At 40.5% G+C, this 17,561-nt stretch overlaps 1 protein-coding gene and 1 long non-coding RNA gene across 9 annotated transcripts; one reads left to right on the plus strand and one right to left on the minus strand.

Annotated features, from left to right (window-relative positions):
* Positions 1 to 242: 242 nt before the first annotated feature.
* On the minus strand, positions 243 to 2,742 carry LOC135111642 (uncharacterized). Its single transcript, XR_010273852.1, has 5 exons — positions 2,556 to 2,742; positions 2,321 to 2,477; positions 1,965 to 2,169; positions 1,443 to 1,618; positions 243 to 687 (listed from the first exon to the last, which is right to left on the minus strand). It is a non-coding gene; the product is annotated as an uncharacterized LOC135111642 (long non-coding RNA).
* A 303-nt stretch (positions 2,743 to 3,045) lies between these two features.
* Positions 3,046 to 16,680, plus strand: LOC135111624 (ERI1 exoribonuclease 2-like). Of its 8 annotated transcripts, none has more exons than XM_064025146.1 (7): positions 3,046 to 3,649; positions 8,565 to 8,940; positions 9,384 to 9,445; positions 11,157 to 11,352; positions 11,597 to 11,746; positions 15,000 to 15,100; positions 15,294 to 16,680. In XM_064025146.1, the coding sequence occupies exons 2-7, from the start codon at positions 8,883 to 8,885 to the stop codon at positions 15,513 to 15,515; spliced, it is 789 nt and encodes a 262-aa protein (XP_063881216.1). In that variant the 5' UTR covers positions 3,046 to 3,649; positions 8,565 to 8,882; the 3' UTR covers positions 15,516 to 16,680. The 8 variants fall into 8 exon arrangements, with proteins under 8 accessions (XP_063881216.1, XP_063881220.1, XP_063881221.1 ...); XM_064025147.1 differs by lacking the exon at positions 3,046 to 3,649 and adding an exon at positions 3,754 to 3,774; XM_064025145.1 differs by lacking the exon at positions 3,046 to 3,649 and adding an exon at positions 5,786 to 6,612.
* Positions 16,681 to 17,561: the final 881 nt, after the last annotated feature.

Here is a 17,561-nt window from a genome sequence, read left to right on the forward strand (position 1 = left end):
GGGAGCAAATGGTACCGCTTGAACATTCATGCACTGGTTGAGTATCTTGTGTGTAATTTTATGATGAAAGGTTTTTAATGCAGGGACGGACAGTTGTTTATAGGCATTTTTACATTATTTTTAGTGTACAACCATCCAAAAGGCATTTAGCTCAGTGTTACTGCAACAACCACACAGTACTGAATGTAGGGTTTCCTGTTTCATTAGAGATTTCTCTGCAGTGGTGTTTTCAATACAAGGAGTGTTTTCTATAGTTATTTTCTTTATTTTGAGGGCTTGCTATAATATCCTGCACAACTCTAAAAATACATCAAATTAACCTCCCACCAAACCACAATACAGACACTTCCATTGGCTGTAACATTACTGCTAATACTGCAACATTCTTCCTGAGGGGAACCACACACATTAACAATAACACATGTTACAAAAAACTACACCAAACATATTAAGCTCAACATTTTTGTATAATAATTTTTAGAAACATGAATGACCAAAAATGGTTCTAGGATAAAAGAGGAAAAAAATGACAGAACACTACAGCATAACAGTACAAATGGCAGGTGTGTCTCTTTTCTCTTATTCCTTATTTGCAAGGATTAAAGCTGTTACCTTCTTGTTACACAAGAAGTGGGACGGTACAGTTCGCTAAGCTGCCGGTACACGTAGGATGGTGCAGTACCTCGACTGAAATAAAAGAGATTTAAATGGTCAGCAGCCATTATTTAAAGCTAAGTGAGTAGATGTGCAAGATAAACAGGGTACAGTAAAATCCCTCTTATCCGGCATCAACGGGACCGCCGACGCGCTGGATACTTGAATAGAAGTGAAATTATGTCCACAACGACCACCCTACACTCACGCATCTTACCACAACAATGATCAGCTGATCTGATCAGCTGCTTAAATGTAAGCACAACACACTTCCTTTTTTCTACAACTTTAGGCGTGATGAAGGCGTCGGGCGATAAACAGTGCACACGCGGGACTGAGTCACTGAGTAAACACAGTGCAGTGGGCTGCGGGTGGCGCGAAGCAGTGCGCTGTGGTGACAAGGGGACGGAGTATGCCTCGCGTGGGAATTTTAATTGATTTTCTGAGTACACATTGATTTTTTATTGATTTTAAGGCTCGGAGAAAAATGTGCCGGATACTTGAAGCTGCCGGATGAGAGGGATTTTACTGTATAATAAATTGAGTAAGTTGTTTATCTCACTCATAAGTAAAACATAAAGGCCTTTCATTTGATGCATTTAGGATCAGAAGTTTTACTGGGAGATGAAGTACAGTGCTAAATAACAGTTTGTGCATAAAGCTGACAAATACTGATGTCTCCTGAGGTCAGCCCAGGCCCAACAAGGAAAGCAAATGAAAAAATTAAATGATCCCCCAACATCACACCTTGAAAGGACCACACAGTCATATGAACAACACAAACTCACTTGTTATTTATCAAACTGGTGACATTTTCTGGAGGAACGTAATCTAGCTGAGTCAGCGCAGTATTTAGAGACAGCCAAAACTTTGTTCCCTCTGGGATAATAGAAGTGGTGGTTTGGTGGCTTATTTCTTCACAGCCCATCAAGCTAAATTTGTATGTGGGAGTGCACACATACAGCTGAAAATGAAGATTTGTGACAATAAGCAAAATGCACAATTCATGCCATGATTTTCAATATTATATAGGTACTGATCTGATAGTATCTAGCTCCACATGAGACAACAATAGGTTGAGGTTTGAGAAAGGACCATCCAACACTCAACACGAGGAATGTATATCCACCTACACGAAATAAACATGTGGAAAAGGAATGTATCAAAAACTGGAATCAAGAATTTCTGTGAGAATAAAATGGTATGTACTTTTGTGATACCTTCCCTGTTCAATTTGCAACAGTAAATATGTTTCAAATACTGCCCCACTGAAAGAGGTATCAGGATAATGACTAACAAATAAAACTTACTGGAACAGAATAAAACTTTGGTGGTGAGGCAAGAGAGGCTGCACCAACAAAGGTCTCAATGCCTCCGTTGGTCACCACCGTCTCGGTGCCAACGATGACCTTTGATGACCTTGTTGACACGTGACATGATGGGGAACACTGCAGAGTCTTGAATTAATGTTGTCTCAATTCCAGCAGTACATAAAGCTTTTGCCACTGGGTGACCCTGCACAAGTAAAAGATGTATTGAGAACATAAGAACATAATAAAATAAAGGAAGCTGCAAGAAGCCATCACCCCTACATGTGGCAGTCCCTGTGTTATGTATTGTGCACATCAGACACGATGACGTGAAAGAGACGCATAAAACACCTTACATCATATTTAGGGGCACGTTCGGCAACAATAACGTGGAATTTCCTTTGTGTGGCTGCCTTGGTCAGGAAGGCCAAGACCAGTGGACACATTGCACACGTCACAATGACCTCATCATTGTGAATCTTGCTTACACCTTGGGCAGCTATCAATTCTTGGCTGAAATAAAAGGAATCAATATAATACTGGTAACAAACAATGTCAATGTCCCAAATGTCAGTGTAATCTTTACTCTACCTTTGTTCAACCTCAGCTTTCTGTTCACCAATGGCCTCAAGTACTCTGTCCTGCAGCTCTGGAATAACCTCCGTGCATTTTGGGAGATCTCCACATGCAGGGTGAGTCTACTAGCATGGACTGTGAGAGGCTTGGGTACTCCACACCTTGCTTCTCTCCACGTGGTGTGTTGTGTTCGTCAATTACTATCTGCGTGAAGAAGAAAAATAACTTAAATAAATAAATGAGATACACACACACACACACACACACACACGAGGGCAGACAGGCAAAATACATAGAGAGAGAGAGAGAGAGAGAGAGAGAGAGAGAGAGAGAGAGAGAGAGAGAGAGAGAGAGAGAGAGAGAGAGAGGCTGTACTTAAGCAATTATATCTTTCCATACCACACACACACACACCCACACACACACACACACACACACACACGCACACGAACGTTTCCCTAAGGGCTCTCTTTGACACACAGAGAAAGGCTGGTAATTCTCTGTTGATCATTAGCTACAGTATGGAAGCCTCTGTTATACTTGGATATCTCTGTGAAGTATTGTTGTTTTTTAACGTCAAATGGTAAATACTTAATAATGATAAGCTGAGATATAACACAGTATTAAGCCAAGCCTTCAATTCACACAAGCTTTTCAATGATTTCACATTACGCCACACAAGGGACGAGACATTGCAGTGTAAGTCCCGCCAGGACCAGTTTGAATTTGGCGCTTCAATCAGTAACATCTAGATACTTTGACAATTACAGTTATAATGGCCTGAGATTTATTTTTACACGCTTATAATTCTTTATATTTAATTTTCTATTAGTTTAGTATAATATAAAAGAAGTTGGTGCTTGTTATTGAAAGCTAAGTGTGTTGTGGATAGGTTTGCCTGCGTACTGTGCGGAGCAGGCTGGGACGGACGACACAACCAGACGTCAGACACAAGGCACTAGGTTAAAAGGGTGCCATAAACTGGTGCTTTATTTAACGTATTTTCGCAGAACAAGACAGTGACAGGGGCCGTGGTGGGTGCCTGCGTGTGCTGGTGCAAGCTTGGTGCCTGCCGGGAGGTGCCTGCAGTGCCACAAGGGATAATATTGGTAAGAAACCGGCCCACCACTTGTCCAGCCAGCTAATTTGCACAGTGTGATGTAACAGGCGGTAACTGTGATAGTGTTGTTACGTGTCACCCACAACAACAACAACAACAACACAGGGCTGTCAGGTCAGTGGTTAACCTTACTGTTTATTGTTGAGCCTCGTATTTCATGTTTTTGCACCTGGTTAGGAATATATTGACGTGACCCAGCATTCCACGGTGCCACAAGCGCTCCAAGCCTCCACCACAAAACTCTTACTAATTAACCATGACAGGAATTATAAAAACGTCAAAAAAATACACTTATCTAATGTTATCAGCTGAGGTGGAGGCAGCCTTCCCCATTTGTCCGCCAATATCTGCTTCATTTGTCACTTATTGTAAGCCTAACACGTCACTAAGTGGAGCCACATAACTAGGCTTTCATATCCGCTAGCTAGATATATCTGCCATTGCCTCATTTAGTTACGATGGAAGAATAACAGGCAAAATAGCGGCCGTTCTCTCCACTGACAAGGGCCACCATGATGCCTGGCTACCTCTGCCAACCTGCTTCAACCTGTGGGTTCCAATATTTTTTTATTTTTTTCTTAACTTCTTTATTCTGCTGGTATAGCATGTTTTTTATGGTTTATAAAAATAATTATTTGCTTTAGAAGTATTTTCGTGGCTTGTGTTGAGTTGTGTTGAATTTTGTGTTGCTTGCCGAAAATGCGGGGTGTTTTTTTAGCAGTATTTTGACAAACTTGATTTTTTATTTCACGTTCTAACTACGTCTTTTGTATTTCTAAAAATTGCTTATGATTTTTAAATTGTTTTTTGGTTCCTGTTGAGAGAAATAAGTGGACTTTAAAAATGGTTTATGGTCCTGTTAAAAGTTGTTATTACAACACTTTTTGTGTTATTGTCTCTCTATTTGAGCTTGTAACTAACTTTTCATTGCTTGAAAAAATTGTTTGTATGTTTTAAAGTGTTTTATCTTGTTGTTGAATGAAAATAGGTTGACTTTTCAGTGGTTTTTAATCGTATTTAGGTTCAACACTTGGTTTTTACACAATTTCGGTTTTATTTGTTTACTTCTTGTTCCAGGTCACTTTTGATTGTGTAAGATGATAGTTCAGATTTTTTAAAAATTTTTACGTTCCTAAAAATTCAAATGTTGTGGACTTTTCAATGATTTAAATGGTGCCGAATATTTCAACACTTTTTCCATATTTCATTTGGATATTTTTTAAATACTACTCAGGCTAGAGCTGTTTTAATATTGTGAATATTAGTTTAAGTATTTGTCAAGTCAGAATATATAAGGCATTCCAGCCTAGCTCCATTTTTTCGAGGGGTCAATTTCGAAATGAAATCCGTTACGGTACGTAAAATTGCCGTGACGTCACGGCCGCCATCATGGACCAGGGACCTTGATCGGCTCCGCTGTCTCCTCGGTAATAATTATCGTACTTTGCAGTGTTTTCCTGGTGTTTCCACGTGTTTCTAAACTCAGACGTGTAGATAAGAGTAGAATGAGTAAGAAAATAAGAGAAATAGAGGAGGAAGAGGAAGGGAGAAGGAATAGAGGAGGTGGTAAAACAGAAAAATGATAAGAAAACAATATTTAGCTTAATTTTCCCTGCTGCCCTGTCTGTCTTGGTAGTATTTGTCTTCCCTGACAGTGCTTCCAGTGTATTTGGTGTATTTAAGAGGTGTTGGAGTGTGTCTGGAGGTGTTTAGGGAGTGTTGCAGTGTGTCTGGAGGTGTTGAAAGGGTGTTGAAGTGTGTGTTTTAGGGATTTGGTGATGTTTGAGTCAATATTTAGCGTTCCTGGTGTGTTTTGGGGTGTCTTAGGCTTGTTTAGGAGTGCTTTAAGTGTGTTTGGGACTGTTTTCAATGTTTTGTGATGTTTCAAGTGTATTTTAGGATGTTATGGACGAGTTTGGGTGTGTTTTGTGTGGATACCGGGGAATTTTGGGTGCGTTTGTGGGTATTTTAGGTCAGTCTGGGTGTTTTGGGGTGTTTTAAGTGTGTTTTGGGCCGTTTTCAGTGTTTTGGGATGTTTTAAGTGTGTTTTAGAATGTTATGGATGAGTTTGAGTGTGTTTTGGGTAGGTACGGTGTGTTTTCGATGCGTTTTAAGTCAATTGGGTGAGTTTTGGAGTATTTTAAGTGTGTTTGGGGATATTTTGGTGCACTTTCGATGTGTTTAGGGTGTTTTTTGTGCGTTTAGGAGTGTTTAAGGTGTTTTAAGGTGTTTTAGTGTGGTTGGAGTTGCTTTTGAGGTGTTTTGGTTATGTTATAGGCATGTTGCAGATAAGTACTGGGTCTTTGAGGGTAGAAGTGGTGTGCTGGAGGTAAAATAAAAGGTTCTGGAGTGTTTAAGGGGGGACTGTGATAGTTCTCTGGAAATAAAAGAAAAAAAAGTATATTTAAAACGAATTAGAGCTTTATAAGTCAATCAAAATCATGTAATCTAACTTGTAAAGGAAAATAGTGGAACCTATCAGCGGTATGAAAACAACAAAACAAAATACTCACAAAATCGTAATAAACTTTCTGAAAGTGTCCAAAGAAACTTAATAAAACGTGAAAATAAGAAAATAAATAACAAAAGGTCTTGAAACATTTAAAGCAGGAAAATAAACAAAAGTTGCCAAGTTGAGACCAGTCAGTGTTGCTCCTGTTACGGGTGGTTGTACGCGGCCGTTTCAGTTCCTTGCCTGTATATCTCGTGTGTGTACGTGTGTGTGTGGCCACGCCTGTACAGTTGCCGCCAAGGGTTCCACATGATTTGAACCTTCGTTGGTTGGTGCTGAGGAAGGTGTGGACTCTATCAGTGAACGCCTGGAGACAGTAGTGGCTGAAAACAAGCAAAATAAAGAAAGATTTGGGCCATGAACTGCTGCCAGGGTAGGTCACCAGCCGGCCTGCCGCCCCTGCACCATCACTGCCACCACAGCCACAGGGGGACGATAAGGTAGGGAAACGCTACGAATATATTTATGTAGCTCAATATTCCACGTTCCTTACTTAACCTGACTATTAATGAATAGCTCAATATTTGACGATGTTAAGTCGTCCTAACCTACTCAAACCTAACCTCCAGCACAAAATATCAATGAATCAACCCTGACAGAAAATTAAAAACTGCCAAAATTAACTTTTGAAAATGTAAACAAACTGACTGGTCCCTCTTTACCAGCAATTACTTGCTTCATCTCTCACTATTACAAGCCAATCAAGCCAATCCTGTCACAAAATGGAACCCCATGACTAAGCTTTCATATCCGCTGTTCAAACATAACTGTCATTGCCTTGTTTGAGTTTGAAAAAGGTTAAATGAGACAATATGGTGGTCGTCCTCTTTACTGGCCGCCATCTTGGATATGCCTGTTCCAGCCTGTTCCAATATTATTTTTCTTTATTTCATAACTGTTTTATTTCGGCTTATAACTAAGACTGTATGGTCTCTAAAAATATTTAGCTGCTTTTTAAGAGTTTTCCATGTGTGTGTTACGTGAAACATGTTGATTTTGGCGTTGTTTTTGTATAAATAAGGAGTATTTTTGGCACTTTTTTAACGGTCGTCAAAGTTTTATTCTTTATTTCAGCCTTTATTAGGTTCTTATTACTTCTAAAAAAAATGCTTATGATTTTTAAAGTGTTTTCACTCTTATTCAGTCAAAACTGTGAACTGTAGAACTTTTTCTTTTTCGTGTTGATGTTCCAACAATGTTTTTAATTTTCTTTTGGTGAATGGTTTATTTCTGCTTCTAACTAACTTCAAAATGTTTTAAAGAATAGTTCATATTTTTTAAAGTGTTTTTTTATTCTTGTTATGTCAAAATGGGCGGACTTTTCAATGGTTTTTATGGGGATCAAGGTTCCAACTTTTTTCCAAATTGTTCTTCTTATTTTTCTTTATTATTACTGAGCTTTGAAATCTCTTGATATTTTTGATGTTAGTTAAAGTATGTGGCAAGTCGGAATATAAAATGTAAAGCATTTGAGTCTAGCTGCGTTTTTTCGAGGGGTCATTTTCAAAATAAAATACGTACGCACGTAGCTAACGGCCCTCTATGACGTCATCAGCCGTGACATCATCAGCCGTGACGTCATCATAGCGGCACCTTCCTAGCTCCATTCCATTTTTTTTTATTTTTTCATCAATAGCTTGATATCGAATGTTTCTTCCAGATATTTCGAGGTGTTTCTAGACATGCAGTGTGTGTGTGTGTGTGTGTGTGTGTGTGTGTGTGTGTGTGTGTGTTGCCCTGTCTCGTTTTACAGATGGCGATGGTGAGTGTGTGTGTGTGTGTGTGTGTGTGTGTGTGTGTGTGTGTGTGTTGCCCTGTCTCTCGTTTTACAGATGGTGATGGAGTGTGTGTGTGTGTGTGTGTGTGTGTGTGTGTGTGTGTGTGTGTGTGTGTGTGTGTTGCCCTGTCTCTCGTTTTACAGATGGTGATGGAATGTGTGTGTGTGTGTGTGTGTGTGTGTGTGTGTGTTGCCCTTTCTCTCGTTTTAGAGATGGTGATGGAGTGTGTGTGTGTGTGTGTGTGTGTGTTGCGCTATCTCGTTTAACAGCTGGTGTGTGTGTGTGTGTGTGTGTGTGTGTGTGTGTGTGTGTGTGTGTGTCAGAATCCTTGATGGAAATGAAAGAGTGGAGCAGATAGGAAGGGAATGGATGGTGGTGCTACTGGGACTGTGTGGAGAGACGAATGTATGGTGAATTACATATATGAGCCAATGCCAGGTTGTAGTTGATAATTACTTTATATTTAGACGGACATATGTTGAGCTAAGCACCCACCAGCACAGACCTGAGACAAAAATAAGTACTTGCGCGTATTCTTAGTGAAATATCCGTCTGAGTAGTAAAAAGCCGAGAAAGGGCGAGCGGTGCTTATTTTATTCGTTTTTCTTCTACAGGAGTTGCCGATCCAAAGGCTCAAACTGCACAAACTGCATTCTCCAACGTAAATTTAAAACATTAAATTCAGAGGTTGATATGTCAGTCTCAGCCAAAATGCTTTATCTATTACATGATACTTCTAACTACTCTAATGTGTAAGCCATAATTTTATAAGTAAACAATGCATAAAAATTGATGGAAACGTATCAGAATAACAATGATTTTGATCATTATGAGCCGAACTTGCGATGCGCCGAAACTGAAAATGTGGTCAAAACACTGGTGAGGACTGAGGAGGGAAACTTGAAAGCAACACTCCGCCTTGTGCCTGCTGGATGTTCCTGCCAGGATCCCGTGCCTCATCACACCCATGGCCACCAAACGACTCGCTATGTAACCACTTGTCAGTTCTGTCTAGCTCAACTAAGAGAATACCGACAGGAATTGGTTTATAAGTACGGTTGAGGATGAGTGGAATAAAGTAAATGCACACATTTTAGATAGTGTCAGGAGGGTGAATAGGATATCGATATAGAAATAGTATTTTCATCATAGGGTTAAGTTAAGTGAGGTTAGGTTTAAATTGATTCATTTCATGTCTGCTGATCACTTCATTTTATTCATTGCGTCATATTTTGCAGGTAAATTAAGTAATGTCTGAAATTTAGATGACTAAGGTTAATTCCATACTCACCTTTAGATGCATTTATGGATGAGGATGGCTGATTCCACCAGAGCTGCCATTCAGCCCTCCACCCTCAGTGGCAGGGTGCTAGCTTTGACTCTGCAGTTTTGCCTCAACTACTACTGAAAGGTTGGGTGCGTTTCTCTTGCAGGGAGCTGGGGTTGGTACAGAAGCGGCAGCAGAATGTCACCACCTCCAGGAAGCCTGCTGTTGGTGTGTTGAGTGATCATTGTCTGGGATTGCTGGTGGAGTGGCCTTTAATGAGTGGTTTTGCTTGGCAATACATTTATGGAAAAATCCAAGATAAATACTGACATTAATCAGTATTGTTATGCACCGTAATATTAGTTACTAGAACTGGTGATGTGTATGTATCATGAACCAAGTATGTGTGTACACCTAGGGTCATTGTACAAGTGCTAGAAAATAATACATAGGTTAAAAAATACTTGTATTCTACTGTGTAATTTGAGTTGCAGAGCAGTGATACTTTGCCATTGCTGTAATGCAAGTCATCTATATTTAAAATTATATATATATATATATATATATATATATATATATATATATATATATATATATATATATATATATATATATATATATATATATATATATATATAATCTTTTTTATTTATTTATTTATTTTTTTTTTTATGTAGGAAGGACACTGGCCAAGGGCAACAAAAATCCAATAAAAAAATATGCCCACCTAAATGCCAGTCCCATAAAAGGGTCAAAGCAGTGGTCAAAAATTGATGAGTAAGTGTCTTGAAACCTCCCTCTTGAAGGAATTCAAGTCATAGGAAGGTGGAAATACAGAAGCAGGCAGGGAGTTCTAGAGTTTACCAGAGAAAGGGATGAATGATTGAGAATACTGCATTAGAGAGGTGGACACAATAGGGGTGAGAGAAAGAAGAAAGTCTTGTGCAGCGAGGCCGCAGAAGGAGGGGAGGCATGCAGTTAGCAAGATCAGAAGAGCAGTTAGCATGAAAATAGCGGTAGAAGACAGCTAGATATGCAACATTGTGGCGGTGAGAGAGAGGCTGAGGACAGTCAGTTAGAGGAGAGTTGATGAGACGAAAAGCTTTTGATTCCACCCTGTCTAGAAGAGCAGTATGAGTGAAACCCCCCCAGACAAGTGAAGCATACTCCATACATGGACAGATAAGGCCCTTGTACAGAGTTAGCAGCTGGGGGGGGGTGAGAAAAACTGGCAGAGACGTCTCAGAATGCCTAACTTCATAGAAGCTGTTTTAGCTAGAGATGAGATGTGAAGTTTCCAGTTCAGATTATAAATAAAGGACAGACCGAGGATGTTCAGTGTAGAAGAGGGGGACAGTTGAGTGTCATTAAAGAAGAGGGTATAGTTGTCTGGAAGGTTGTGTTGAGTTGATAGATGGAGGAATTGAGTTTTTGAGGCATTGAACAATACCAAGTTTGCTCTGCCCCAATCAGAAATTTTAGAAAGATCAGAAGTGAAACGTTCTGTGGCTTCCCTGCGTGATATATTTACCTCCTGAAGGGTTGGACGTCTATGAAAAGACGTAGAAAAGTGCAGGGTGGTATCATCAGCGTAAGAGTGGATAGGACAAGAAGTTTGGTTTAGAAGGTCATTAATGAATAAGAAGAAGAGAGTGAGTGACAGGACAGAACCCTGAGGAACACCACTGTTAATAGATTTAGGAGAAGAACAGTGACCGTCTACCACAGCAGCAATAGAACGGTCAGAAAGGAAACTTGAGATGAAGTTACAGAGAAGGATAGAAACCGTAGGAGGGTATATATATATATATATATATATATATATATATATATATATATATATATATATATATATATATATTTTTTTTTTTTTTTTTTTTTTTTTTATTTTATTTTTTTTTTTTTTTTTTTTTTTTTTTTCTCTCTTCTTTCAGAGCAGGAGTTTCAGTATCTGGTGGTACTTGATTTTGAATCCACCTGCTGGGAGGGGAAGTGGAATGCACCCCAACACGAGATCATTGAGTTTCCTGCCGTGCTACTCAACCTGCAGTCTGGGGAGGTCATCTCTGAGTTCCAGCAATATGTGATGCCCATGGAGCAGCCTGTCCTTTCATCCTTCTGCACCAACTTGACTGGTACACAAACTATGGACTGGTTAGACAGGAGGATTAGACAGATACCTGATGTTGTGGGAGGTTTCAGTCCTCACCTCTAGCTTTGGTTGTCATTGGCTTCCACTGGGCAATCTAGGTATACATTCACTGAAGGAGCTTATCATTAAGAAAGCTTCTGGCTCATAAAGTTGTTCTAAGAACAAAAGCAGTCATACATGGAGACACTTTTTAAGGCAAAATTTACTTATGCTTCTCAATTTTACAGGCATAACCCAGGAACAAGTAGATGCTGGTGTTCCTCTAGGGACCTGTATTTGCCTCTTCTCTAAGTGGATGCAACACCTGTGTGAGCAGCATAAGATGTCCTTCTGTGCTGCTGTGCCAGGGAACCGTGTAACATTTGCTACATGGTCAGGTGAAACATGGAATCTTTTTTGGTCATTTGTTTATTTGTCCATGTATTATTTTTTGCAAGGGTGCATTTTATTAAAAGAAAAAAGCCACACCATACCTTACTACAAGTACTTTTCATCACATCTACTTCTGGTTTAATATCATTCACTTTTTTTTATGTAGGAAGGACACTGGCCAAGGGCTACAAAAATCTAATAAAAAAAATGCCCACTGAAATGCCAGTCCCATAAAAGGGTCAAAGCAGTGGTCAAAAATTGATGAACAAGTGTCTTGAAACCTCCCTCTTGAAGGAATTCAAGTCATAGGAAGGTGGAAATACAGAAGCAGGCAGGGAGTTCCAGAGTTTACCAGAGAAAGGGATGAATGATTGAGAATACTGGTTAACTCTTGTGTTAGAGAGGTGGACAGAATAGGGATGAGAGAAAGAAGAAAATCTTGTGCAGCGAGGCCGCGGAAGGAGGGGAGGCATGCAGTTAGCAAGATCAGAAGAGCAGTTAGCATGAAAATAGCAGTAGAAGACAGCTAGATATGCAACATTGTGGCGGTGAGAGAGAGGCTGAAGACAGTCAGTTAGAGGAGAGGAGTTGATGAGACGAAAAGCTTTTGATTCCACGCTGTCTAGCAGCTGGGGGGGTGAGAAAAACTGGCGGAGACGTCTCAGAACGCCTAACTTCATAGAAGCTGTTTTAGCTAGAGATGAGATGTGAAGTTTCCAGTTCAGATTATAAGTAAGGGACAGACCGAGGATGTTCAGTGTAGAAGAGGGGGACAGTTGAGTGTCATTGAAGAAGAGGGGATAGTTGTCTGGAAGGTTGTGTCGAGTTGATAGATGGAGGAATTGAGTTTTTGAGGCATTGAACAGTACCAAGTTTGCTCTGCCCCAATCAGAAATTTTAGAAAGATCAGAAGTCAAGTGTTCTGTGGCTTCCCTGCGTGATATGTTTACCTCCTGAAGGGTTGGACGTCTATGAAAAGACGTGGAAAAGTGCAGGGTGGTATCATCGGTGTAGGAGTGGATAGGACAAGAAGTTTGCTTTGGAAGATCATTAATGAATAATAAGAAGAGAGTGGGTGACAGGACAGAACCCTGAGGAACACTGTTTATAGATTTAGGAGAAGAACAGTGACCGTCTACCACAGCAGCAATAGAATGGTCAGAAAGGCAACTTGAGATGAAGTTACAGAGAGAAGGATAGAAACCGTAGGAGGGTAGTTTGGAAATCAAAGCTTTGTGCCAGACTCTGTCAAAAGCTTTTGATATGTCCAAGGCAACAGCAAAAGTTTCACCAAAATCTCTAAAAGTGGACGACCAAGACTCAGTAAGGAAAGCCAGAAGATCACCAGTACAGCGGCCTTGACAGAACCCATACTGGCGATCAGATAGAAGGTTGTAAAGTGATAGATGTTTAAGAATCTTCCTGTTGAGGATAGATTCAAAAACTTTAGATAGGCAGGAAATTAAAGCAATAGGACGGTAGTTTGAGGGATTAGAACGGTCACCTTTTTTTAGGAACAGGTTGAATGTAGGCAAACTTCCAGCAAGAAGGAAAGGTAGATGTTGACAGACAGAGCTGAAAGAGTTTGACTAGGGAAGGTGCAAGCACGGAGGCACAGTTTCGGAGAACAATAGGAGGGACTCCATCAGGACCATAAGCCTTCCAAGGGTTTAGGCCAGCGAGGGCATGGAAAACATCATTGTGAAGAATTTTAATACGTGGCATGAAGTAGTCAGAGGGTGGAGGAGAGGGAGGAACAAGCCCAGAATCGTCCAAGGTAGAGTTTTTAGCAAAGGTTTGAGCGAAGAGTTCAGCTTTAGAAATAGATGTGATAGCAGTGGTGCCATCTGGTTGAAATAGAGGAAGGAAAGAAGAAGAAGCAAAGTTATTGGAGATATTTTTGGCTAGATGCCAGAAAACATGAGGGGAGTTAGATCTTGAAAGGTTTTGACATTTTCTGTTAATGAAGGAGTTTTGGCTAGTTGGAGAACAGACTTGGCATGGTTCCGGGCAGAAATATAAAATGCATGAGATTCTGGTGATGGAAGGCTTAAGTATCTTTTGTGGGCCACCTCTCTATCATGTATAGCACGAGAACAAGCTGTGTTAAACCAAGGTTTAGAAGGTTTAGGACAAGAAAAAGAGTGAGGAATGTACGCCTCCATGCCAGACACTATCATCTCTGTTATGCGCTCAGCACACAAAGACAGGTCTCTGACACGGAAGCAGTAGTCATTCCAAGGAAAATCAGCAAAATACCTCCTCAGGTCCCCCCAACTAGCAGAGGCAAAACGCCAGAGGCACCTTCGCTTAGGGGGATCCAGAGGAGGGATTGGAGCGATAGGACAAGATAAAGATATGAGATTGTGATCGGAGGAGCCCAACGGAGAAGAAAGGGTGACAGCATAAGCAGAAGGATTAGAGGTCAGGAAAAGGTCAAGAATGTTGGGCGTATCTCCAAGACGGTCAGGAATACGAGTAGGGTGTTGCACCAACTGCTCTAGGTCATGGAGGATAGCAAAGTTGTAGGCTAGTTCACCAGGATAGTCAGTGAAGGGAGAGGAAAGCCAAAGCTGGTGGTGAACATTGAAGTCTCCAAGAATGGAGATCTCTGCAAAAGGGCAGAGGGTCAGAATGTGCTCCACTTTGGAAGTTAAGTAGTCAAAGAATTTCTTATAATCAGAGGAGTTAGGTGAGAGGTATACAGCACAGATAAACTTAGTATGAGAGTGACTCTGTAGTCGTAGCCAGATGGTGGAAAACTCGGAAGATTCAAGAGCGTGGGCACGAGAGCAGGTTAAGTCATTGCGCACATAAACGCAGCATCCAGCTTTGGATCGAAAATGAGGATAGAGAAAGTAGTAGGAAACAGAAAAGGGGCTACTGCCAGTTGCCTCAGACACCTGAGTTTCAGTGAGGAAAAGAAGATGAGGTTTAGAAGAGGAGAGGTGGTGTTCTACATGATTTTAAAATTTTTGAGTGAAGGGTGTGTGTGTTATTAGGTGCTTGTAGTTTTGTGTGGAGGAAGAGAGTTGTCTTTAGAGGGCAGGCTGTGACTGCCCCCTTGTGTTGTGAAACACAAAGGGAAACGTTCAGTGAGGTCACAGCTGGGTTTAATGATAAGTTCACAGCACCCCCTGAACAGTGCTTTAGACCTCACTGGGAGTAATTATTGTTTCGGCAGGTGTCTACTGCCTCCTCCTACTTTACTAATGGCACAATTTAATTCTTCCATTTTTTTTTCTTTCTGCCTACTAGACTGGGACCTTGAGATTTGCCTACAGCGGGAATGCACACGCAAAAGGATTAGAAAACCTGATTTCTTTAATCAATGGGCTGATGTGAAGCTCCTGTACAAGGTGGGAAGCTTCTTTTATAAGTAGTATATACTTTCACTTTAGCTGACCTTAAAGTGTTTGTACATAAATATTCCTTGCTTGCCTCTCCTGCATGTTGGAGTTGTATTACTCCATTGCTGTGGCCCAAAAATATACATACATACTAATTACAGTCAGCATTATGTATCAGTATCATCATCATCATCTTTTGCAGAAGTTCTACAGGCGGAGCCCAAAAGGTTTGGCGGGTGCCCTGCAGGACCTGGGCTTGACCTTCCAGGGGCGTGAGCATTCAGGAATCTGTGACGCCCGCAACACAGCAACACTCATCAGCCACATGTTGCATGATGGGTGTGTGATCACAGTGACCAAGTCCCTGGCACCTGAGGCACAGAAAACCAGAGCATTGCTGGCCATCCATGGAAAAAAGCATTGAGGTCTTTGCCTCAACAAGATCAAAATCCTTCACAACTGCAGTACTGCTCTGATAATGGATGTGGACGAACTGAGCTGAATGACATCTACAATACATACTATATTCTCATATGTATCCCTTATGTCTGGCCCTCTTCCATCCCAGAATATCCTTCAAGCAGTTGGCAATGACAGGAAGGTCTCAAGTCCTTTCCTCTTATAGCATTCCCTCATTGTGCAGTTAGTCTTGGCTCTTTTCTCTTCATTGCTTGTCCACTATTTATCTATTTTAGTGTAGAGCCATCTAAACATTAGGAGCTGTTTTCAAGATATTGTTTAGAGGTATCTCTCTTTTATTTGATCATAAATAATGTGTGAGAAGGTTTGTGATTGTAAAATTATGCATGTACACTTCATGTCCCAGCATAAGGTAAAGTTTAAGGTGTAGACTACACTATAGCCCCCTCAAACATTTGTGTAACACATTTGGGTGCTGCATACATAAGCATATGCTTTTTGCAACCCACATTGTCTTTGTCACATAAAAGTTAATAACTATGTGCTTAAAGGACAGCTGTGTGTATAACCATTAGTAGTGATGACTTCTCTTTCACACAATGCGTGTGCACAGATGCGTGCATGCATACACTACAGCTATTGCTGAATGCTTTGGTTTCGTTTCTCAAATCCTGAAGGAAAGCATTAGAAAACACTAGGTTTCTCAAACCAGTCCATTTATAGCTTCATTTTGAGGAGCATTTACAGTCTATACTGAATGATACATCAAAATTGTTACAGTATTACCTTATTTAGTACAAAGTGTTGAAGACAAAACATACAGTATTTCACTAAGTGTTCTTAGCTACCAAACTCAAATAACTTTAAGAATCTACAAAATACCCATTGAAGAATGAGCTTTAGCACCATTTTTTTTGTCTTCGGTCAAGCCTACAAAGCAAAACCACGTGAAATTTTCTTGGACATCTAAACATGTCAAGCCATGTGGTGTCCATTCAGTACTGCTCAGGTTTGTCACATGAATAAATGTCTTGTATAGCTATAAAAGTAATGAAATATGTTAAATAAACAAATGTAAATGCAGGTTATATGGAATGGATTTAAGTCTGAATATTAAGATGATTCAGCTTGTACTTTACAAAGTCCAAGAATAAAATGTAGGATGTACATGATATGGCTTTAATTGTTCCTGCATCGTTTAAATTTTTTTTTTTTCACCTGGTATAAATAACACTGGATGTGTGAAGGCCACACCAACCTTGTATAAAATGTTCAAGATTGAATTAAAAATGAGTCACAGTCCTTTACTGATTAAAGATGGAAGCCAAGCTGAGTCCTTACTCTGCTGTCTGCCTCACTTCACCACCGGTCCAGTCTACCGTTCAGCACTGCTCATTGAACACTTACCTGATGTGCACACGTTCACCAGCTGGTGTATATAGTGTTAACCCCTAAGCTTTGGGTGACACCAATAACTCCTCTTTCTGCTTGCTTCATGTTGTCAAGTGCCATCCTTTGTGCTACCTATTTATTTACACTAGCTGCCTGTTCATAAGAACTTCCCCAAGGGGATGGCCTTGAAAGAGTTCCACAAGATGGCAACAAACTGCCTCACAAGTGAGCTTGGGAAACATTGGGAAAACTGTGACCACAATAACCTAAGGTGACAGACTTATGCTGCAGCTATGCTCATCTTAGCAACAACCAGTGTTCAATGACTGGTCAGGCTGAGGCATATCAATGTTCTAAAATCAAACCCAGCAATTTTCACACTAGCTGTCACATCACAGCACAGCTATTCACATCCAGCTCCACCATAAGCATGGTTAAAATTTTTCCATTGCCTGTAATGGATCTCTGAGGTGCCCACACAACTTACAGATTTATGTCAAGAGGCACAATCAAGGGAACACACAATAGTGCTGGAAAAATGTGTTCAAAGTTTAATGGCAATCCTAGTGTACCAATCACCCCTTACTGGAGTGTAACTCACCATCATGATGGATGACAATGGTGAGAATGATTTCCCCATGCCTGAATGCATGAAAGG

This window comes from Scylla paramamosain, chromosome 22 (genome assembly GCF_035594125.1).
Source record: "Scylla paramamosain isolate STU-SP2022 chromosome 22, ASM3559412v1, whole genome shotgun sequence".
Classification (NCBI taxonomy): Eukaryota; Metazoa; Arthropoda; class Malacostraca; order Decapoda; family Portunidae; genus Scylla; species Scylla paramamosain.